Source organism: Phragmites australis, chromosome 13 (genome assembly GCF_958298935.1).
Source record: "Phragmites australis chromosome 13, lpPhrAust1.1, whole genome shotgun sequence".
Taxonomy (NCBI): Eukaryota; Viridiplantae; Streptophyta; class Magnoliopsida; order Poales; family Poaceae; genus Phragmites; species Phragmites australis.
The window spans coordinates 24,093,770-24,118,024 of record NC_084933.1 but is presented as its reverse complement, the minus strand read 5'-3'; the positions used below and the strand labels follow the sequence as shown (position 1 = coordinate 24,118,024).

The window sequence follows — 24,255 nt, the reverse complement described above, 5'->3', positions numbered from 1 at the left end:
CCGAGCCGACGACCTCATTGCTGACGCCACGCCCACCAGCACGAGACTGCTAACCCAACCAACGAGCAGACGGGCGCGAAAAGCAAGCGACCTCTCCGCAAAGCACTTCGAGTAAGATTAAACACAATTGGAGTAGCATTAGCGTCGCCTAACCGGGCCTCTCCTCGCGTTAATTTACTCGTGAGAAAAGCCATTCCACCACGTGGCTCTAGGTTTGGAAAGTTCAACGAACCGCGAGGCCGGTGAGAACGCGCCTCCCGCTATATATGCCCCGCCTCAACTCTTACCGTTCAACTCGATCACTTCACTTCGCACTCGTCAGCTCATAAACCAAACAGAGAGCTCACCGGCTTAGCACAGAGAGGACAGAGGGGAGGCAATCAAGGATGCTGCGGAACCCGGCGTCGGAGGCCTTGGTGCTGGACAGCATCAGGCAGCACCTCCTGGAGGAGCCGCGCGGCGCGGCGATGGCGGCGGCGGCGGCGGAGGGGAAGGGCTCAAGCGGGGCGCGGCCGGCGTACCGGCGGAGCACGAGCTTCGGGAGCCTGGTGGCGGACCAGTGGAGCGACTCGCTCCCGTTCCGCCCCGACGACTCCGACGACATGGTTGTCTTCGGCGCGCTGCAGGACGCGTTCGCCTACGGCTGGCTGCCCGACGGCTCCTTCGTGCAGGTCAAGCCCGAGCCGCTGCCGTCCCCGGACTCCTCGTACTCGTACGACGGCTCGTGCTTCGGCGTCCTGGAGCCGGAGCCGCTGACGCCGAGCACAGAGGAGGGGGTGACGCCCAAGAGGGAGGAGGCAGCAGCGGCGGTGGCGAGGGGCAAGCACTACAGGGGGGTGAGGCAGCGGCCGTGGGGCAAGTTCGCCGCGGAGATCCGGGACCCGGCCAAGAACGGCGCGCGCGTGTGGCTCGGCACGTACGACACCGCCGAGGACGCCGCGCTGGCCTACGACCGCGCTGCCTACCGCATGCGCGGCTCCCGCGCGCTCCTCAACTTCCCCCTTCGCATCGGCTCGGAGATCGCCGCCGCCACCGCCGCGGCCGCAGCCGGCGACAAGCGGCCGTCGCCCGAACCCGCGACCTCGTCGGACTCGTCCTTCTCATCTTCATCTTCTTCCTCCTCGTTGTCCGGCTCGCCGAAGAGGCGGAAGCGAGGCGAGGCTGCAGCCGCGACCATGGCCATGGCCCTGGTGCCCCCGCCTTCCCAGCTTAACAGGCCGGCGCAGTCATGGTTCCCCGCCGCGCCGGTCGAGCCGGTGGCGATGGCGCCGCGCGTGGAGCAGCTGGTCAGCTAGGCGCCGATCGAAGCTCATGTCAGCGACCGGGTGCGGGTGACAATGAGGTGTGCAAGTGCAATGATGGATTGACGACCAGCAAGGTGCAAGAACAGGACAAGACCCAGTGTTGCACTTGCACGGTGCACGACGGACAACGCATGCGACGGAGAGCGCACGACCCAGTGAAAGCTCCACCGGATGGAATGCGATAAGGTCGAAGCGATTGGGTGGTGCAGTTGGAATTGGGATCCAGACGGGCTCCGGATGGTGCCGTTGCTCGGTGCAACTCGCCCAAGTGGAAGAACCTGTATGATTACCAAGTGTTTGCCTGCGAATTTACGGTGCCTAAGGTTATTTCATTCAGTACTGGCGTCGCCGTCAGAGTGGTGTGGTGAATGTGATATCTTGTGAGGATGAGAGTAAGGGCTCGTTTGCCAAATTTCAGATTATTTCTCTGATGAATCCCTTTAATTTTCTGAAAACATTTGGTATAGACTTTGGATTTAGATTTTTAAAGAAAAATGATCTGAAAGTGAATCGAAAATGATCTTAGTCTTAAAAAATAAGAAACGTTTTACGTTTTGGCGCGTTTGATAGTGATTCGATAGTGATTCTGCAGAATCTCAAAACATTCCTTGCAACCAAACGGGTCTAAAATTGTACAAAAATCTGTAGGGAGATGATGAGATTAAGAAGAATTAATCCCCTATGATCTTTAACCATGCCAAGAGTCAGTGTTACGTCCAAGTGACCAGCAAGCAATGACTGCGACATGATCTGATAAATATAAATATCTTAGCGGCCAGCAGGAGGACAAGTCAACTAAGACAGGGACCAGAACTCGACCGAAATGGTCCTCGAAACCAGAATTCCAGAGCCGATCAATAAACAAACGCGAGGGTTAGCACGTACTAGAAGGCCTGCTCACGGCAGCAGGATTAACTAACCCCTCCCCTCCCCCCCCCCCCCCTCCCCAAAATTAAAATAGAAGGCAAAGTCATCGAGCGCTGATAGCTCGGTGGAGCAAGGGGGCGAGGCGAGGCGCGAGGAAGTCGTCATCCTGCTTTGCGATTGCGCTGGGGACGAAAGGGAGGAGGCGCAAGGAACGAATGGAGCCATCCTCATCTTTACTCCTAATCAACAATAAAAATCTATGACTCGTGCTTATCCAAGATGTAAAGAGGGATAAGCACCCATCGTGCACACAGGAGAAATACTCTGCTTCCAGGCAATATCCCGTGTGCAATACTACTGTGTTGCTTAACAGCTGGCCTTGGGCAATGTATCGATGGATCATACTATAGTGTCAGATCAACTTATCATCTTGTTCAGTATTCTAGGTGGAAAGGGGGCTGGAAAGATAAGGCATACGCGCCTCCTTGCCAGCCAACTGGAATGAATTTTCTCGCCAACTTGCATGACATCTGATTGAGTCCAGGTCATGTGGCAAAGTACCACGAGGGTGATGTGCATGTGCTGTACAACCAATTCAAAAGAGAGAGAGAGAGAGAAAGCAGGGAATAAGAAAAAGAAAAGGAGGAGACAAAGCCAAGTTTAGTTTGGAGCGAAAAGGTTCTACGCCATAATTTTGTTGCAATCAAATGAATTTTCTTCCAAAAGAGACCGTGCAAGCAAATGTATATAGCGTAGACACAATGGCTGCGCACCTGCCAAATGGGCTGATGTGGCTGTGGCTAACAAGTAACAACCGTGCTGGAGATGAGAAATGTCGCTGAACAAATTTGACTACAAATTCACTTCGAAAATCAAACTGTGCTGAAGTCCAACTGGAAGAAGTTATCTTATGAAACTGTCGAAGATAAGATTTGATGCCTACAGTGATTATGATAGTGATGATAGATCTAAATAGGATATTATTGGTACTGGTTGAATGCGTAAAGAAGATCTCTGGCTAAGTTGGTTTCTAGCTAAGGTGGTCTATAGCTAAGATGATCTCCGGCTAAGGTGATCTCGGGCTACGATTTTTGAGTAACCACATCTAATGACCACAACCAATAACCAGTGACCACTGATCACGACCAACGACTAACAACTACAACCAGACTATTGGGCATCGACCACAACCGATGACTAGCAACCACCGACCAGGTGACCACGACTAGGCAACCACTGACCATAGTGATATCTGAACACGAATTCAGCAATTGGTCTTCGATCACGTGAAAGAACTGATCGTATTCGAGCATATAGATACATCGAGCAATCGGTCTCTAAGCAGGTAGTTAGATCGAGAAGATAGCATGCGAGCAGATGTTCGGGTCAAGCATTTAGTCGAATCTAAGAATGATGAATTGCAATAAATGATACTCAAGCAAATATATGGGAGTTTACGTGGTTGACTAAGAAAGATATACCCCATCTGATTGCAAATGTAGGTCGTTTTAGCCTCCTCAACTATTCTCTAAATATAAGTCATTCTCAAACTTCTATGCACTTTTTTCTCTTTTGTTCCTTTCTTACCCTTGTTCAATGAATACTACCACTCTCATAAATTAATGAGTTATTTTTTTCAATGCAGAATAAATAAAGGGCAACAAGGACATTTGATCTACTTTCTTAATCCTTATGCACAAGTCTAAAACGACCTACATTTGCAATCGGAGGTAGTATTAGTTATAGAAAGTTTAGAGAGCAGAAGACACAGTCGAATCATATATGTAAATCTTATTTATTTGAATTAGGAGTTCTGATCTTGTATGGCTAAGACCTGTTGTCCTTTAAATATAAGAGGGTCATGACCGATTGAGGGAATCATTCCAATCGATCAAACACAATTTCTAAGTCTCATTCTCTTTTTCAATCTACATTTCTATATATTCGTGATCTCGATGACCAAGAACAAGCCACCGTTCATCCGTGCTCCGACGTGGCCCCTCCCGAGTGTTAGTGACAACGAAGGTCCGATAATGCAGTGTCACGACTGGGTATCCTGGAAGTTACACATCGGATATTACACACGAGATGCTTAGTGTTTGACGTGACTATCTCTAAACATATTGATAGCCCTAGTCTTACTAGGGCCAACCAGATGCCCTTGTCAATTAGAAAGGGAAGAAAGAACCTCGCAATTAGATGACCGGCAAAAGCTTGATGATAGCTGTTATGATTCCATCCAGAAGTGGAAGCATAACAACTAGACTAATCAAGACTTCTGACCGTTGAATTCTGTGTAACTTTTGCCTAGGATCCCAGTCAGTAGTCACACCTTTCAAATTTCCATGTCCACCTGACTTTCCACGCCAGCGTCGGAATCAGCCCATGCCAACATTTTCAGTTGTGGAAAAATGATTAAATGAGCACGGCCTGTCGAGGTGAGATGGATACGATTTGTCAAAAAAAAAAAAAAAATGGATGGGCCGATGGGTACACGACCCGGCCAGCACACCAAATGTTCTGCGCTGGAGTCTCTGGCCAACGCACGGAAGATGGAAACGGCTCAGATTACGGCCCGCGTCGGATTCGGCCGTCGCCCGGCAACCAGGCAGCACGTCCATTAACCTCGTGCGTATCGCCTCAGGAAAGCGGCCGAGGCCGGGTGTCGCCGCGGCGCGACACGAGTCCCGCATGCGTCCCACGCGGCCGCGACAGCTCCCGCCTCGGCGCATCCCCACGCGCGCCCTCCCTGTATAAACCCCGCCCTCGTCCACCTCACTCGTAGTAGCAGTGGTAGTAGTGCCAGAACATTGGGTTAGCGCACGTGGTAGCCAGCTCTGGACATGGCTGATCAGCACCGAGGCGTGATGGGAGGCGGCGGCCTCGGCGAGCCCTACCGCGGGGGCGGTCACGGCCAGGCGCAGCAGAAGCAGGGCGCCATGATGACGGCTCTGAAGGCCGCGGCGGCCGCGACTGCCAGCGGGTCGATGCTGGTGCTGTCCGGGCTCATCCTCGCCGGCACCGTCATCGCGCTCACGGTGGCCACCCCGGTGCTGGTCATCTTCAGCCCGGTGCTCGTGCCGGCCGCCATCGCGCTGGCGCTCATGGCAGCCGGGTTCATGACGTCCGGCGGCCTCGGTGTGGCTGCGCTGTCCGTATTCTCGTGGATGTACAAGTACCTGACCGGGAAGCACCCGCCGGGCGCCGACCAGCTAGACCACGCCAAGGCGCGGCTCGCGTCCAAGGCCCGCGACATCAAGGAGGCGGCGCAGCACCGCATCGACCAGGCGCAGAGTTCTTAAAACGCGCGGATCATGTCCTGCTCCGACAGCGACGGACGGCGGCGCACGACCACCGCCGGCTTGGCCTACGGCTGCTGCTACGTACACTGCTGTAGTGTCTCGGTCGCTGCGCTAGCTAGTCGTTGTGTTGTGCTTTGTATGTGCATGTTTGGGGCTTGCTGTGTGGTGCGTTTCTTGATCAGAGTGGCGGACGTACTGCATGTTTGATGTCTAGTTTGGATGTCATGTTCATGACGAGGAATAAAATGCAGTGTTTAGGCGATATGCTAGCTTCATCTGAAATGCATTCTTCAGACATTTTCTCAGGGCTGCACTTTGTGTACTACGAATTACGTGATACACCGCGCAGGACTAGTGGCCATACATGCATGTCTGAAGGGAGCGTTTGCTTATGGAAGTTTTTTTTTTCTCCAACCCAAAACGACAAAACGCCCAGAGAGGAAAGCTAATTTTCCGGAAATGGAGAAGTTATCTTGGCCGGAAAGCGACGAGTCTGATTGACGAGTCCCTGACGAGCTCAGAGAGGTGAGCGGTGACCCAGACACGCTGTAGCGCAGACTCTGCCGAGTTCAGACGACTAACATGGAAGAGCCTCTCTGAACTGATGGGAACGAGAATCTCGAACCAGTTGCCGGACACGTCTACGACAGAGAGACTGCGCCTAGGCTGTCACAACTTGGGATCCGAAGAACTCACGAATTCATCTATAAGCACGGCGATCCTTGTGAACCCCTAACATTGTGCTGTTTGTCGATTGCTAGTTCTTTGCTGCTAATTTTGCACATATTAAAGCTTTCGGGGTCGTCCATCTAAAATTCGTTCTCGGGACGTTTTATCGATGTACCGGCCAGCGTCAGCCTCCTCACGAGCGTTCACGCTGAGCTGCATGTCGTAACTTCCACGAGCGCCTGCGTAGGAGTAGGACAGCCATCACGGCGCTGAACCTCCGTCTCTAGAAATTCGTAAGCATCTAGTAGCATACAGCGGGCATCTAGTAGCATGGGAAATGGGTTGCGCCGCCGATCGACATAACAATCTTTTTGTAATGTTCTATGTGGAATCTTCCGAGTAAAACTAGCAATGAGAGAATACATTCTATGTAGATAATTTTCTGCCTCCCCCCCCCCCCCCAACCCCAAATCTTATTTCGTTTTCCCGTGTTCGAATATCAGAAACAAAGGCAGCAGAATAAGACTAAAGAATGCTACGTTGGACTTAACTGAGGCTTCTGCATGTGGGAAGCATAGGAGTCATGTCTGGAGCTTTATCATTTCATCGAAAGAGCCATGACATTGAAGTTGTTTGACTCTGAGTACTCTGCAATTCTTGCTTTTATAACTTTTGCAGCATCCTGCATAAAAAAGATGTCCAAAAATCATAAGCATCATCTGTATCCCGGCTACTCTGCATTTGTCGTGAGTTCTTGAGCAGCATACCGTCAAGCTAAGTTATTCAAACATAAGAATTAACTACAGCATGGGTAAAAGCAGTACCGTCCTACTCGCTGAGAACAAAGAGCTAACAACGTCACAACCACAAACCACATGCTTACGGCATAAATTTGTAGTCATCAAGTCTTTCTATGTCGTAATCTAAGAATAAGAAACAAATGCAGGGTAGCTGATGAAAGAAATGAAACGAGTAGATTTATTTACCTGCAACAAGGTACCAGGAGAGGAAGGGCCATGAGGTATTGACTGTGATTTCCCTCCATCAAGCTCATAAAGTTCTCCTGAATAAGAAAAAGGCTATGAGAACTGAGAAGTGATCAACAGACTAATGGTTGGAGACTTGTAACAAAACTTAATGATGGCATGATAGTAGATGGTCGTTTTTTACTTACCATCAACACAAGAGAAACAAACATAATGTTCAATTACCCCATCCTTAGCCTGCATAATAAAGTATGGATCTGTCAGATGGCAACCAAAGATAAAAACAAGTTTAGAGTAAGGATTATGTACTGTATAAGCAGATATTCCACCAGAGTTTCAAATAACTTTGATTGTCAGTTCTTTAATAACAGTCATCTTGCCAAGCCTCTCACGGTGCTAACGGTCAGTCAAGCACGGTCTCACAGAGCCGGCCCCGTGTTCGAAGCTTGGCATCCTCTTAATGAAATCCCAGGTGGACGCCCTCCCCCTCGGTGCTCATTTTTTTAATAACAGTCCTCTCGGCTGATAATGTGAATGAATCGACAATGTTTAATTCCCACTCACAATGACACATGATCAACAAAATTGAGCACATATGGCAGTTACTAAGACTGACTGCGATATTACATGATGGCAAGGAACAAGGGTGAACTGGCTAACAGACAGATTCGGAAAACTAGCTGGGAACCTGCAATGGCTGGTCAGCAAACCTGATCTTAGCAGTTGGTTCCCAGCTAGTTACCGGTAAGTAGCAAGGTTGTGATTCTGAGAATCATTGACAATTCAAAATTACAACAATGGCCCGTGTACACTCAACAGAATAATAAATGTACTCTGGTACAAATATTAATGTACTTGGGAAAAACTAGAGAAAGGCGTGGTTATAATAACCTCTGTGTCACCAGCAGTAGCAGCGACAGAATGAGCATCCTCATTTCTTGGTCCTCCTCAAGAAATGCGGCACGCTGAAAATATGAAGTACTTAATAGATTAGTTCAACAAAGAAACTAAGACCTCATCAATAACCAGAAAGCACTTGAATTGAAACAAATTGGGCCACTAACCTGGATAGGATCCATGTCAGCAGTTCGTTTATAAAACCTATCAAAATATGACCCCTCACCTGCAAAAATAAAAAGTAATAATCAAATCTCGCTACAGTAAAAGATAGCTAGCATTACAAAGGAAAGTTCTTGGGTGATTGTCTGGAGTTCTTAAGGATTCATGCAAATTAGTGTTGGTGATCAAATGGACTGTAATACCAAATAACAAAGATGAGCTGAAAGTCGCTATGTCTTTTGTGGCCAGACTGATAGAATTGCATGATTAAACCGCTATGTGGGATCACCTAGGGGCTTTGGGCAATTAGTCCTCAAATATGTTTGGTGTTTCAGTAAATAAACTCTCCTATATCAGAGTCTCCTTCTGAGGCATGAAAACACTCTAGATGAAAAGTTAAATAAGATATTAAAACTCATGGAAAAAAAATACCTAGCTTGCTTTTGGAAGCAGCATTCCCTAGTGCATGAATAATGCCAACTGTTCCGCAGGCATTCCCAATGGTCTGTTTTGTGAAATATACCTTCTTGCTGGGCTCCTGCATCATTTAATTTTAGGACAAAAGAGAAAATAAGCATATATACTGTAGATAGTTGACATAAGTTCAGTAACCATCTTGCTGCTAAGTTTCACCTGCATAATTCGAGGCCATACAAAATTAAATTGAGCTTATCTCTCACATAGATTCAAATATTCAACAAAACTAAAACGATTGATTTATATGCAAATTATGCATCACTAATGAACAAGTGTTATATCTATAGTAACATCAAATATATTGGAACTTCTAGATCGTAATAGATAGGAATCAACTGCCACTGGAAAATAAAACCAGCCGATTTTATTTGAATAAATAAGCTAGTTGAGTTTGTTAAATACAAACATGAACATGCATATATTTGAAGAAAAATGTTAATGACCCATTCATAATATACCAAAAAGATGTTTCACCATTGTCCAATCCTAAATTATGCTGATGGATTATGGTCGTATTTCACCATTGCCTATTTCTATGCACGCAATGTTTCACAAAATCATTTTAGAAATTAGTAGATTAATCAACCCGATCATTTGCCAGGTTTTAATGGAAAACACTAATTTCGGTTCATGAAACGCGCTGCGCATACTCGATAGCAAACCAACTTGTATTGAATACAATTCAGTCTCACCTTGGTCTCCACTGACGAGGCAGTCGAAGCTTTGGATTCCTTGTTCCGATCCTGCCCACCAAAATGCGGTAAAAGACTAGTCCCTCCCCACACGCGACTCCAAGCAACCTCGACCAACGCAGGGCCAACTAGGAATCGGGCATCACCTGGGGGTAGAGCAAGATGACGGCGAGCACGGGCTGGGGCACAATGGCGAGCATCTCGTCGTCGAGGCCGTAGACGTCGCAGAATTGTCAGGATCTCGAGATGCAGAGGAGAAATTCCTGACAAATTCTGTAGAATTTGGTGGAAAATGGAGAAGATTCTCCAGACGGGAATGAGCTAACAGAAAGCTAAGAACCCTAACTACTTGAGAAGATATCTGGGGAATGATTTTCTCTTTTTTTCCATTCACCTCACAACCAGTTTTTAACATCCAGTTCAGCTACGCGGTAGTTTTCGGATGGTAACAGTATTTAACGGTTTAACTGAATTACAACAGCTCTTATGGCTGCATTAACTGAAGTACTTCTCCCAATTAACCCGCTTCACTTATCCACCCTTGGATCTCATCTGGACGGCCATCCTGAGCCTTAACATTTCATCAGGCAACAACAAACAAGTCTCATTTCTGAAGAAAATTGACAACTGGAGAAATCTGACAAAACTGAAGATTCTGCTCTCAGAGTTCTTGACAACTCCCCCTTCTTGAGAGCATCCTTGTCCTCAAGGATGAAATTTTGGAAATGTGCTTTGAATGAACTTAGCATCCTCCCAGGTAGCATCCTCCACTGATAGATTTGCCCAATGAATCAACCACTGTACGACAGCAATGTTGTTTCTTGGTACAACTCTCCTGTCCAGCACTGCAATGGGTTCAGTCTTGATCTTCCCTTCTGCAGTTACAAGTGGCAGATTTGGCAATGGTATAGCATTAGCTCCCTGGTGTTTCTTCAGCTGGCTAATATGGAACACAGGATGAATGTTGGATCCCTCTGGTAGTAGTAATTTGTAGGCCACTTGCCCAATTCTGTTCAATACCCTGAATGGTCCATAAAATTTTGATCTCAGTTTAATGGATCCCCTCAGTCCAAATGCATTAAGTCTATAGGGCTGCATCTTGAGATATACCATGTCTCCTTCCTTAAACTCCCTCTCAGTTATCTTCTTATCAGCAAAGTGTTTAATTCTCTCTTGAGCCTTGGTCAAGTTAACCTTCAGCTCTTTCAACATTTTCTCTTTCTCCAACACTGTCACCCTTGCTTCTTCAGATACATTGCATGGAATAGATAGTTCTCCTATCTGTGGTGGTGGGTAACCATATAGAGCTTGAAAAGGGGTAGTACCTAAAGATGTGTGGTATGAGGTATTGTACCACCATTCAGCCATTGTCAGCCACTTTAACCAATCTCTTGGATCCTGAAATACCATGTTTCTTAGATAATTTTCTAAACACTGATTCACTCTCTCGGTTTGCCCATCCGATTGGGGGTGATATGCAGTGCTAAACCTGAGTGTTACCCCAACAGACTTGAATATTTCTTGATATAGTTTGCTTGTGAAAATCCTATCTCTGTCAGATACAATCACAAGGGGAAATCCATGCAGCCTGAACACTTGATCAATGAAAATTTGAACAACTTGCTGAACTGTGTAAGGGTGTGACAATGCCAAAAAGTGTGCATACTTGGTTAACCTATCAACAACAACCAGGATAACATCTTTTCCCTTCACCTTAGGCAGCCCCTCAATAAAATCCATGCTAATATGGGTCCAAGCCATATCTGGGACTTCTAATGGGTTCAAGAGTCCAGGTATATGCAGGTTTTCTGATTTGGTGATCTGACATGTGGGACATTCAGCTACTAGTTTATCCACATCAGATTTAAGGTTAGACCAATAAAACAATTTCTTGATTCTATGGTAAGTTGCTCTTTTTCCAGAATGACCTCCTATTGCTGAGGAGTGGAATGAGTTAAGGATGTCTCTCCTCACATTAGTTCCTTGTCCCACACAGATTCTTCCCTTATATCTCAGTATTCCATCTGTTAAAGAATACCTGCCCAGTGGATCAGTTTCAGTGCTTAGCCTTCCTAGCATCTGCTGATATTTGTCATCTTCATTGTAGCTATCCTTGATATCTCTTACCCACTCAGGTTGGACATATGTAATGGTAAGACAGTCATCTCTTGACTCCATAGCTACCTTCCTAGACAAAGCATCTGCAGCCAAATTCTCCTTCCCTCTCTTGTATTCTACCTTATAATCAAACTCCATGAGCTTAAGAATCAACTTATGTTGAACACTTTCAGTAAGCCTCTGGGTAGAAATATACTTAAGACTCTCTTGATCAGTTCTTATGATAATTGAACTCCCTATTAGATAATGCCTCCATTTCTTAAGTGCTTCAATAATTGCCATTGCTTCCTTATCATAAATTGATTGAGCCATGGCACGGTTGCTGAGTGTTTTGCTAAAGTATGCAATAGGCCTTCCTGACTGCATCAGAACTGCACCCAATCCTGAGCCACTAGCATCTGTTTCCAACACAAAAGGTTGAGTATAATCTGGCAATGCTAGTACAGGACAGGTTGTCATAATCCTTTTCAGATTTTCAAATGTTGCTGTATGAGCATCTTGCCACACAAATGCATCTTTCTTTAATAAGTCAAACAATGGCCTACAGATCTTCCCATAATCCTTTACAAATCTTCTATAATAGCCAGTTAAACCAAGAAATCCTCTCAGCTGTGAAACATTTTCAGGTTTTGGCCAATTGAGAACATCTCTGATTTTTTTAGGGTCAGTGGATACTCCTTCCTCATTAATTATGTGCCCTAAGTATTCAACTTGTGGCTGTGCAAAAGTACACTTGCTATACTTAGCAAATAATTGCTTTTTCCTCAGAGTATCCAGGACAGCCTTAAGGTGTAAGATGTGTTCTTCCAGGCTACCACTATAAATCAAAATGTCATCAAAGAAAACCAGGACAAATTTACCAATATATTCAGAAAAGATCTGGTTCATGAGAGACTGAAATGAAGCTGGTGCATTTGTGAGCCCAAATGGCATAACTGTATACTCATAATGCCCCAGATGTGTCTTAAAAGTTGTTTTTGGGATATCTGCATCCACAATTCTGATTTGGTGAAAACCTGACCTTAAGTCAATTTTTGAAAAGATTTTAACACCAAACAGCTCATTCAGTATATCATCAATCACTGGCATGGGAAATTTATTCTTGATTGTGATAGAGTTCAACTGCCTATAATCCACACACATTCTCCATGACCCATCTTTTTTTCTAACCATAACAGCAGGTGAAGAATAAGGACTGACACTAGGCCTAATTTCTTTAGTTTTCAGTAGCTGCTTGATGATTTCTTCCATAGCTCCCCTTTGTTGATGTGGTACCCTATAAGGTCTCAGATTAGGAGGTGCTGATTCTGGCTTCAGGGGTATAGCATGGCCCACTGCTCTTTTTTGGAGGTAGCTCTTTTGGTTCCTCAAACACATCAGGGTAAAGCAAAAGCAGTTCTTCAACCTCTTTAAGTGGTTTAGTATTTATCTCAGACTCAGTTTCTTGAATTAACTTCACATGGATGACACAGCCTAGCACCCCCTTTCTGACCATTGTTTGCAACTTCTTTGCATTAATCATACACTTGCTTTTTGGTGTAGTGTGATCAGGGAATATCAATGTTCTTCCATTCTTTGCTATAGACAGTACTCTCTTTTGCAAATCCAACCCAATGGGACTATGTTCATATATCCAATCTCCTCCCAGAATAATATCATAACTCTTGAGCCTAAGCAACCTAAAAGAATTGCAAAAATTTGTATCACCCACTGAATAAGGCAGTTCCTGCACAAGAGCATCTGTGACCAATTCTCCCCCTCCAGCTACAGTAACTCTTTTTGCTGCTATGTAGCTCAGCTTGAATTCATTCTTCAAAGCATACTCATAATCCATGAAAGAGTTTGTACTGCCACTGTCAACAAGTGCAACACCCTGCTTATCTCCAATTCTCACAATTAAAGAGAATGTCATTGGTCCAGTAATCCCATAAACAGCATTGAGGGAGATTTGCATCAGTTGATCAGGATTTTCTGTCTGAGCAAGTTCTGGAGGGCTACTTGGAGTAGTGACATATCTAATCGCAGGGACATTCTCTACTGTTTCCACTTCTTCTTCAAATCTTCCTTCATCCATGGCAAGAGACATTAATTTTTCCCTAACAGAAACATCACTTCCTTCTTCAAGAGCCAATGCCATCAATTTTTTTCTCACCTTGCAATTGTGCTGGGGTGTCCAAGGTTCTTGACAGTACCAACATTTGTTTCTGTCTCTGCTAGTGTTTTGTTGGCCTCCCTCTTTAACTGCAACCATTCTATTTCCTGGTTTGCCAGGAAAGCTAGGTTGAGGTTGAGGGAAACTTCTTTTGGTGATCACTGCTTGTTCCAAGTGCTTAGAGTACCAGAATGCCTCCAGTAAACTCCTGGGTTGATGACAAGTGACTTGATGCTTAATATGAGCCTTTAATCCTCCAATGAAGCAGCTTAAGAAAAATGCCTCTTGCAGATATGGATGATCCCTTTTTAAAAATGCCATACACTCCTCAAATTTATCAATGTAGCTGGTCACTGAACCCATTTGTTGCAGGTTTTGGAACCTTGCTACAGCTTCATGTGAACCCACTTCTGAAAATCTATCAACAACCATTCTGCAAAACTGAGTCCAATTGATAAATTGCCAATGAATGCCCAGTCCATTAAACCAGATTTCTGCCCTTCCCACACAATGAACAGTGGCCAGATTGACCCATTGTGTATATGGTGTTCCAGAAACCTCAAAGAACTTCTCACAATGTCTAAGCCAACTTACAGGCTGATCTCCATTGAACAACTGTAATTCCAATTTTGGTCCTCGTATGATAGCTTCAGCATATGGAGCTGGGTTTTTGTCTGCATATAACTGCAAGCTCATATCATTTGGGAATGAAAAAGCCTGATTGCTAACCCCTCCTCTGGGTTCCACTTCTATGACTCCAGGAGCTCTGCCATGCCCAGCTATTGCATTGGGATCTATTCCATAAGGATTGAATTGATGCATATTGCTACATCCTCCAACATGATCATACCTAATTCCCAGCCCAGGTGGTGGATACACAGTTGGATTTACTGATTGTGTGTACAAAGGCCCCATACCACTAGTCACCATAGCAGGCCTAAACCTCACACCACCAGAATTGATCCTAGAACCAACAACTCCCTCATTCATGCTAATTTCACCAGATATAGTTGCCACAGATGTAGATGCTAGAGGAATAGAACTCACCAGATTCCCAACACCTGTCACAAGTTCAGCCACAGAACTGCACTGCTCCCTCCTTTCTGCAATTGCATCTCCATTTGGGGCGATCCCAGACCCAATAGCCATCAAAATCCTCTTGATCTCAGACATCTCTCCTTTCAGTGAATGCATCTCAACCTTCATAGATTTGAGATCTGTGATATCCTCCTTAATCTGCATGATTTCGTGCACCACATTCTCCTCCTCACTAGAACTCATGCCGATCTGCACTTTCTGAGCACGAGTCATTACCATCAACCAGTCACTGAGGTCAGTTCGGATCAAATCCTCACTCCAAGCCTCAAATGACTCCGCCGCCGCATGAAACCAGAGATCGACCAAGGGATTTTACACGTGAACGCGCCACGCAACCCGAGTCTGAATCTGGTTTCCCTCCGTCGCCTCCAGCCTGGATACGCACCTGACGTCGGGATTTTACAGAACGAACTGCAAGCAGCCGTTCCAACCTGCGTCTTCGACGGATCTTCGACCAATTAATCCGAGGATGAATCAGCTCTGATACACATTGTCAGGATCTCGAGATGCAGAGGAGAAATTCCTGACAAATTCTGTAGAATTTGGTGGAAAATGGAGAAGATTCTCCAGACGGGAATGAGCTAACAGAAAGCTAAGAACCCTAACTACTTGAGAAGATATCTGGGGAATGATTTTCTCTTTTTTTCCATTCACCTCACAACCAGTTTTTAACATCCAGTTCAGCTACGCGGTAGTTTTCGGATGGTAACAGTATTTAACGGTTTAACTGAATTACAACAGCTCTTATGGCTGCATTAACTGAAGTACTTCTCCCAATTAACCCGCTTCACTTATCCACCCTTGGATCTCATCTGGACGGCCATCCTGAGCCTTAACATTTCATCAGGCAACAACAAACAAGCCTCATTTCTGAAGAAAATTGACAACTGGAGAAATCTGACGAAACTGAAGATTCTGCTCTCAGAGTTCTTGACAAGAATCCCACGTCCTCGGGGACCCCAAGTCCCCACATGAACTGCACCGATCGTGTAGCGTACGGCGCCGTGAGCGAAAGGTCGAGGGGGAGCGAGCCCTGATTACGGGAAGAGGGGAGAAGGTGGGGGGAGTACCTGGTTCATGATGTCCGGGTTGGCCTCGAGAGGGAGCCACTGCTTCACCATGGCGAGAGACGCGCCGGAGGAATGGAAGACGGCGGCGGCGGTTTCGTGAGGTTGCGTTTTCTGCTGCTGCTATGGTGGGGAGGGGGGGGGGGCGGGAGGAGGGGTTCGCCGCTTGCGGTTGTTATTTTGCGCCCAAATGCACTTTAGGCCTCCAAATTTGAGCAAATTACTACTGTGAATATCAATTACTGTACACCGAACAGAAACTTCACAATGTAACAAGTCGAATTGAACTAGCCTAGAGGAGTATAGATGACGTAACAAGTCAAGTGGAGTGTATTTTCACTCTGAGAAAATCGTATGTATGTCAGTTTGTCACCAATTTGTATACTAGTGAGACATTACCTACACGTGCCACACTACGAAGGTGTATGTAGCTAATAGATAGATAGAACACGCAAAGTTGAAATATGAAAGGTTGTCGACATATACTATCTGACCACTACGATTACGCATTTGACTTGAGAGTTGAGACAATATCACAAGTTTACGGCAACCTTCCAAAATCGCGGCCCATCGCAAACCGCCGGACGGCTGGCGATTCCAAAGCCCAGCGTGCCCCATGTACAAGGCCAATCTGGGATTACTGTCACGCCCGAACGAGTTAGGCCGTCGCGCGTAGAAACACGTTGCTCAGAAGGCCTAATCTGTGTAGGCGGAGCCAAGCCCAGCCGGCAGCCATCATCCGGCGCGGATGATCGTGGCCGCGCGGCCAGCCCGCTGGCGGCTCGGCCGGTGCGCGGTCCACATTGGCCATGTGCCCCCCAAACGTCCACACCGCCACAGTCCACAGACCACGGGCAACGGTGGAGCAAGTATCCCAGTGACTTGTTCACAGACGCCTGACGCACAAGCCGCAGCAACAGCACCAGTTCCGGAACGGAAACACTAGTGACTAGCCCAGCGCCCCAGACTCGTCAAAGGGCCAACCGGTGTATACTGCAGAGCATAAGCCAGCAGCAAAGAGTAGGCATATCTGTTACGGCAATTTTCTTTCTTTCTCTTTTGCATCTGTTAGATCCTGAGAATGTTTTGCCACCCTCACTGCTTTCATCTTTTCATCGATGCACCAGGTAGCAAATGCTTCAAGCTAGAGAAATGTGAAATGTGAAATGTTGAGAGATTATAGTAAGGCAAACACATCTATCTAATTCCGGTCACATCAGATCCGAGAACTTCGCAGCGATGGTGACACACACCACCATATCGAATCACACAGCGCCAAACTGACTAAACACCAACAGTATGCAAACAATAGCTGCCACTGGGCACTACTCTAAAAGAACTCAAAGTCCAGGTATTTCCCGCCCGACTTAACGTCCGCGCCGACTATCCTCTTGCTGTTGCTCCCGATCGCCTCAGCCACTCCGTACTTTACTGGCAGCTCGGCCTCCACGGGTCTTGGGACCTCAGGAGGAGTGCTGCACCGGATGAGAGCCCAGTTCACGCCCTCAAAGAATGGATGCTGCTTTATCTCTGTCGCCCCCCGCTTGACGCCGAGGCGGTGCTGTGGCTCCTTGACCAGAAGCCCCCTGATGAGGTCTCTGCTAGAGTAGCTTGTGGACGGTGACTCCGGAAATCTTAGCTGCTGACCGACCACGTTAAACAAGGTGGCACGGTTGCCTGATCCCTTGAATGGGGTTTTGCCATATAGCAGCTCGTGCAGGAAGATGCCGAAAGTCCACCAGTCAACAGCACTTCCATGACCTTCGCCTTTGATTATTTCTGGGGCCAAGTACTCATGAGTCCCAACGAATGACATTGATCGAGCCGATGTTGGCTCAGCGACGAGCTCGGGCAGGGTGATAGCACTCTGTCCCAGCTCAGACCTTGTCTTCCTAGTCTTTTTCTTGCTCTTCTGACCGAAGAATTTGGGCAAGAAGCATGCAGGCTGCATACAGGCTGACGTAGGCTCTATGCAAGCAGGCTGTACACAGAAAGAACCACCCGCTCTTCTGGGATCAGAATCAAAAGCGGATGCTCTGATAAGTGTAGGTGAGACTGCACATCTCAGGGAGAGATCAAAATCTGAAAGCATTATGTGGCCATCATCACGCACCAGAACATTTTCTGGTTTCAGATCCCTGTAAACAACTCCCAACATGTGTAGATACTCTAGAGCCAGAAGTACTTCTGCAGCATAAAACCTGCCCAGAACCAGAGCACTCAATGTTAATGATTGCAATTAGCAAGTATAAGCTACTTAGCATGACAAGTAACTACTGAATTGTGAAGCAAAACTAGAATGTAGCAAGCTGGAGATCTTATGCTGCCAGGAAAATGTTTCGACCTTCAAGCTTATTGTATGCAAACTGGAAAAGATTATACAAAAGCCAGAGATGATCTTGGATCAACAAGTGGATGGATCAGGTCAGGCAATACAAGCTGGACCTTGAAGCACTGCAACTTCGAGAATGGGGCCTGATTAGTCTGTAATAGGCTAGAGTGATATGAGTGTTTTGGTCTCCTAGCTTCAGCTTGGTGAGGAGAAGTTATGTTGATTTGGGCTTGCATGCCAAACGTATGGGTGAATTCAAATGCTGTATAAACTCTAAAAAAAACTAGAATGTAATATGACCTAATATCTCTGCTACTCGTTGCTGCTTGCTACTTGCTGCTTGCTACTCATGACATGGACCCTGCTGTATAAATTTCAGTTCATGAAAGTAATACCGGAAACATTTATGGTCACCTCCCTGGGTGCACTTTGTACCAATATAGATATTTCATGATCATACATTAGTTCTCTGCCTGTCATTGCGTGAAAAGCTATAAGAGTCTATTCAGAAACTTTGCAGAGAGCATAACTGGGCAAAATTAGCGTCTCCACAAAGCTTCATAAGACTAGGATGGTAACACTAAACAAAATTACATTGACACTAAACTAGTACTGAAGAAATCAGATACTCTACTCCAAACAAGTTATACATCTCTAATGAACTGAATCATGCTTTAATATAGATTACCTTGCAGCATACTCAGAGAAATGTTTTCCCGGCTGTCTCTGTCGCAGAGTATGCAGATCGCCACCCGGACAGAATTCCATGACCAAACAAGAGAATCTGTCGGTCTCAAAATGAGTGTACAGAGTCGGGAGGAATGGGTGGTCCAGAAGCTGTAGAATCTCCCGTTCAGTTTGAGCCCTATTCAACTTCTTCCTACTTGCCAAGGATGCCTTGTCCATTACTTTCATTGCAAGGTAGCACCGTGTCCCACTTAATTCTGAGAGGTAAACACTGCCAATGTCACCACAGCCGAGACGCTTGAGTAGTCTAAAATGGCTCATCCCAAGCACACCATCACGAGTTCGTACAGCATGAATTGCCTTCCATCTAGGATCATTCCCCTTGTGAGGCTTGCTGACACCTCCAGTGATATTGCTCCAGCTGCTGTCATCACTAATGCCACTGCTATCACTTGCTCGACTCATGCTAGTTTTTGCACTTTCCAGCAAGTCACCTCGGACACCCTTTACACTTTTACAGTTTCTCTCCACAGTAAGCATTGCTTCACTAGCTATGGCTTCATTTTTATACGTGCTTGTGCAGCTGTTCACGGTGCTCATGGCAGTGACCACACCCATGCTGTCAATGCTACTGTGAGGGCTAACATTGCCACTGGGAGGGAGTGAAGCATCCCAAACGCACTCCTTCTCCTCCGAGTCCTGAGGCAAAGAAGTAGCCTGAGACGAGCGTGTTGTGCCGACTGATGGCACTGCAGAACCAGAAACCTTCCTCTCTTCAGCCAAACCTTCAGCACTGCCTGCACCTACCACCACATTTGCCTTTGTACCTGTAACACGGATGGACAAGTCATCTATGAAAGGCCCCTTCAATGATAGTCCTCGCACTAAACACACTGGTGGCTCAGACTTCTCTTCGTCAATTGCAACATAGACTGTCTTCATAATATCCATATCAATAGGCTCGGGAGGGTGACTAGCCCCAGAGAAGGAGCTCCGGCCACCCTCATCTGAGGAATCGAGGCTCCGGAAGCTCTCCTCGCCATCAGCTGGCAAATCCTTCTCATCATGCTGCTGGGAGTTCTTCCCTTTCCATGACGCCTTTATCGGTATCGGTGGCTCCAAGTTCTGAACCTTCAGAGCAGTGACCACCAAAGGGTCTTTGGGCTCGGCAATCTTATCTGCTGCCTCCATTTAACTTCAGCATAACAAGTGCACAACCAGCAACAAAGATTCGGTCGCTTCTAAGCAAATTCCCAAGCAATTATCTCCCACAGAAAGGTCGGCCTGTTCCCTGGCACCCGGTGAGCAGATTTCAGCACAGAGAGCACTCCGCCTGCAAGAAGCACAAAGGAGTTGAAGGAAACCAAAAATTTCCCTTCAATCCAACGGGTTTAAGAATCCAACCTGCTTCCGCACTAATTCTGGGCACCACCAAGCGAAGCAACTCCCGGAAGTAGGAACAACTCCACCCTGCACAACCACAAAATTGACGTTCAATCCACCAGATTAAACATTACTTAAGAAAACAACAACCCACCAAATTACGCCCTAGGTTCCTTAAATCCCACGATTCCCAGACGGCCGCAAAATCCAAAGAACCGCACCTCAAATCCCCGGGGCTCTACCTGGACATGCGCCCACCCGCATTCAGATCTTTCCCACACACAAACAGCCCAAAGAAACTAACAAAGACGAGCGGAAACCAGAGCTTCCCCAAGAAAGCAAGAACCAAACCAACCCAAGAAACTGACTGAACTCGAACCAAAGAATCACCTCGAATGGGGGAAAGTGGAGATCCCGGAGCGGCTGCAGGGGTGCTCTCCGTGTTCTTGGCTCTCCTCCACTCGCCTCCCCCACCGCACACTAGCGTTACTACTGCTCGCTTGTACTAGACTCCGAGTAACTCCGCACTCGCACGCACTCTCTCTCTCCTCTCGTGAGGAGGGGAAGTGGAATGGAGGAGGGCAAAAGCAAAAGCGAAAGGCATGGTAACGTGCAGCTCGGAGGTGGGGGCGGATGATATTTCTTTCCTTACCTTTTATTTTACCTTTTGGAAATTAATGAAATGGACAGGGAAGACAGGGAAGAGGCTGCGGCGTGGCCTGCTAGTTTCCTATAGCCTACACTTCTACGTCTCCGACCATACAGTTAACCACGGACTATAAAAATTATCTACTCATTTACAAATAACACAATAGATACAGTAAACATACTATATCATCTCTCAAAATTTAATACATATCCACATATAATAAGATATTAAAAAGATACATATATCTAGAAATACGCTATAAACTCACTACATATATTAGTAACTAGTTTTTCTCTCCCTCACAATAACGCTGCTTCACCTAGATAAAAATATGATATGAATATCTTTACAACTAGTTGATATGGATGGTTGAAGACACCCTCCTGCAACAACTTTCCCGCCACTAATCTCCAATTTACTTTCCCTAATCACACAGCTTTGTTCGCAATCAGAGAGAAACTGGGAGTATTTTCTATATCACAAAAATCTGTTATGAGCTCTAGCATCATAAAATGCACGGTACAAATGAAAGATTCTGCCAACCAAAAAATTATTAATATTGTTGTAGTATCTTAATAATGTATGTCTGGAATAGAAAACACTTACGAATATATTTTCTTTAGATCAGATCTTTTATTGTTGGTGAAAACATGCTCTCTTTACACTTACTTAAATGTAAACGTTTTAGATTTAGAATCTTGGACAGTTTGCAAATAATAATATAAAAAGGGAATTACGCAGAAAAGAAAATTATTTCTAATCCGGAATGAGAAACTGTTGGTTTTAATTAAGGCTACAAGTATCACCGAAAGTGAATTAATTGTTGCATTGAAATGTGTCGGAGCCTCGAAGACGTTTGGGCCCGGAGCGCGGGACCATCTTGTAACTCTTTTGGACTACAAGGGCCCCGTCTGTCACCATCCCTTCTGGGGATGCCATTTATAGCGCCTAATCACCTGTTCGCCCTTTAATCATGGTTATCGTGCCACTTTAGCGAGGAAAAGGATATCTTGATATTTAGCAGGCCAAAATGAAGCGCTAATTCAATTCTTTATTGCATAGTCTGTAGCAAACTATGAATGAATCTATGATACAATAGAAATAGATGGCATGTTACCGTAGAGCTGCTAACGAACGAGAAAAGAATTGGAGATTTTAAAGAAAGAAAACCGTGCATCTCGTAGTGGCGTGATCTCTCGGACTATTTTCCAAGTTCAAGCACATACTACCATCTAACTCTTTTTTTCTTTTTTGCGAATATACTGCCATCTCCAGCCTACAGGAAAGATGAAAACCTTTTTCGATTCAAAGTTGAGCTTATCTTTGATGGAAAGGCCGTGAAATTGCGCAGGCAAATCGACCACCAAGTTTAGCAGAGAACGATGCAGACCGCTGCAAAAACTGCTACTGCATCCCCGCGTTCCAAGCTGCTAGCCTGTAAAGAAAGCAGACAAGCAAGGGAAAGGAGGGCAAGTCACATCCACAAAATCAATGGCGTCTCTTATCGGTATATGCCATACAAAATCAATGTTAGTGACAGCAATTAGCAGACTAATCGAAGGATCTACGACGCATAGGTGGCTTTGTATACGATAACGGGCGTGATTGCCCGTGATGGCACAATGTTGGGGTGGTTGCCAGGACAAGAAGACAACTCGTCAACTCACCCAGCGTAGGCTGTCCTCCTCTTTCGCCTTTCTGTCTTCTCCCTCCCCTCATGACCCCTGCAGGACCATATGGCACCGTACCCGTCCTACTTTTGAGACTAGTTTTGTCTGTTGACCGAAACAATTTAGGATTGCCGCAACCTCCTTTTGATCCATCACCTTGTGTCGCTGTACAGCTTACTCCTTTACAAAATGCTTTGGAGAGAATCAGATAACTGAGATGGAAAGTGTAGTCGCGTGATAAAACTAAGAACCCAGTTCCATCCAACAAAATGAAACGTTTAGCAGTTGATGAAGCACATGAAAAGTGACATGATAACTCATCAACTAAAACAACTTGTTGATCTAATATTAATTCATTCAAGGCAACTTTCCTATTTTCCGGGATAGCAGGCATGAGTGTGCGCTGGTTCATCTTAGACTCGATCCCTTCAGACAGGCATGTATTTTTGTTCAATTTTCTGTGTCGGAAACGAATAAACCTAAACTTCATCTACACAAACAAGTTGTTTGTAAAGAAAAATGGCAGGCTCAAATTTGCACAAATATGTCTTGTCGCAGTGAACCTACGAAAAATGCATGACCTCATAGATTTTGATTTTTTTTTTCTCCCCCTATCAGAGGCCAAATAATTCATCCAGCTAGTGGCAAGAAATCAACCCACTGTGCATCGACTACGAGATGAGATGCCTTAGTCCGCAACCATTTATCAAATCCTAAAAAATCACATTGCATGCAGAGGTCTAAACTGAAGTGACCCGACTTCACTTAGGAGGGCCCTGTTCTAAAAAAATAAAAAAAAAAGCGACCCGACTTGAAGAGATCTGAATGATGTATTGCCAATCGACAAAGGGGACATGTCAAAAACAGAACAGGCAAAAAAAGAGAAGGGAGAAAAATCCAAGATGCTGAAACGAGTCACGGACCTGGAATCCTGAACAACAATCCATCGAATGTGCATGCAATCAGCAGGTAACGTAGGATTCTTACGCTTCCACACTGCCCAATTCTGCAACCAGATTTCCAGTGGCAGTTTCCATGCACCGCCTGCACACCTTGCACCTTCAGTTTCATGATAACTCCTCGTTCTCATGTGACTGACGGAAAGCAGAGCCAAAAATTGACAGTGTCATGGATCAGATTTACTACCTCCTTTCAGGCTCATGCAGGCAGGTTTAAGAATTGGCATGGTTGAATTATCATGGGGTAAACATGTTTTGGATTATGGTTTGGTTTTATTAGTCGCTTCACTAGTTTAGGTACAACAGCTTAGGGTTTCATTATGTATACGGCTGAACATTTCAGCATGATTTCTTTCTACTAGTTTTTCCAATATGCACACTGCCCTAGGCAAGATGATGCATGCTGTGAACAGTAGAAAAGGACGGGTGCAAAAGCCAAGGATCATCATCAAGGAGGAGGCATGATGTAATGATTAGCTTTGCATTCTAATATCAGCTGGTCCCATCAGTTAAGCTAGAATGAGATATTGGGATTACCCCTACTCAAGCAACAACCAGTGGCCCCCTAGGGCCAATTCTTTTTTGAAAAAGTTCATCGCAAATTGGCATAGAGTATGTCTATTGAGTCTATCCAGGTAACAAATTGGTTTCCTCCTTTTCTGGTTGTTCTCTGGCCCTCCATCCATCTGGGCATTGGAATCCAGGAAAGTTGCAGAGTGCAATTCTGGTCTTCTGGGGCATGCATCTGCTCTCATCTCTCCCATGATGCCCAGCTACTTTAGCC

The 24,255-nt window shown here is 45.8% G+C and overlaps 3 protein-coding genes and 1 pseudogene across 3 annotated transcripts; 2 read left to right on the top strand and 2 right to left on the bottom strand.

Moving 5' to 3' along the window:
• Positions 1 to 278: 278 nt before the first annotated feature.
• On the top strand, positions 279 to 1,739 carry LOC133888272 (ethylene-responsive transcription factor 2-like). The gene has a single exon (XM_062328447.1). It carries the CDS (start codon positions 387 to 389, stop codon positions 1,293 to 1,295), a length of 909 nt encoding a protein of 302 aa, XP_062184431.1. The 5' UTR covers positions 279 to 386; the 3' UTR covers positions 1,296 to 1,739.
• Positions 1,740 to 4,942: 3,203 nt separating this feature from the next.
• LOC133889694 (oleosin 16 kDa) lies at positions 4,943 to 5,621 on the top strand. The gene has a single exon (XM_062330152.1). It carries the CDS (start codon positions 5,015 to 5,017, stop codon positions 5,471 to 5,473), a length of 459 nt encoding a protein of 152 aa, XP_062186136.1. The 5' UTR covers positions 4,943 to 5,014; the 3' UTR covers positions 5,474 to 5,621.
• Positions 5,622 to 5,623: 2 nt separating this feature from the next.
• On the bottom strand, positions 5,624 to 15,910 carry LOC133889695 (ubiquitin carboxyl-terminal hydrolase 3-like; annotated as a pseudogene).
• A 1,064-nt stretch (positions 15,911 to 16,974) lies between these two features.
• On the bottom strand, positions 16,975 to 20,828 carry LOC133888318 (serine/threonine-protein kinase D6PK-like). Its single transcript, XM_062328511.1, has 4 exons — positions 20,584 to 20,828; positions 20,215 to 20,280; positions 18,812 to 20,143; positions 16,975 to 17,992 (listed from the first exon to the last, which is right to left on the bottom strand). The coding sequence occupies exons 3-4, from the start codon at positions 19,999 to 20,001 to the stop codon at positions 17,122 to 17,124; spliced, it is 2,061 nt and encodes a 686-aa protein (XP_062184495.1). The 5' UTR covers positions 20,002 to 20,143; positions 20,215 to 20,280; positions 20,584 to 20,828; the 3' UTR covers positions 16,975 to 17,121.
• Positions 20,829 to 24,255: the final 3,427 nt, after the last annotated feature.

Excerpts from the sequence above, each read along its gene's own strand:
- LOC133888272 (XM_062328447.1), top strand. The coding sequence starts at position 387 with ATGCTGCGGAACCCGGCGTCGGAGGCCTTGGTGCTGGACAGCATCAGG.
- LOC133889694 (XM_062330152.1), top strand. The coding sequence starts at position 5,015 with ATGGCTGATCAGCACCGAGGCGTGATGGGAGGCGGCGGCCTCGGCGAG.
- LOC133888318 (XM_062328511.1), bottom strand. The coding sequence starts at position 20,001 with ATGGAGGCAGCAGATAAGATTGCCGAGCCCAAAGACCCTTTGGTGGTC. Across the intron at positions 17,993-18,811 it reads TTCTCTGAGTATGCTGCAAG|GTTTTATGCTGCAGAAGTAC; the intron begins GTAATCTATATT and ends GGTTCTGGGCAG.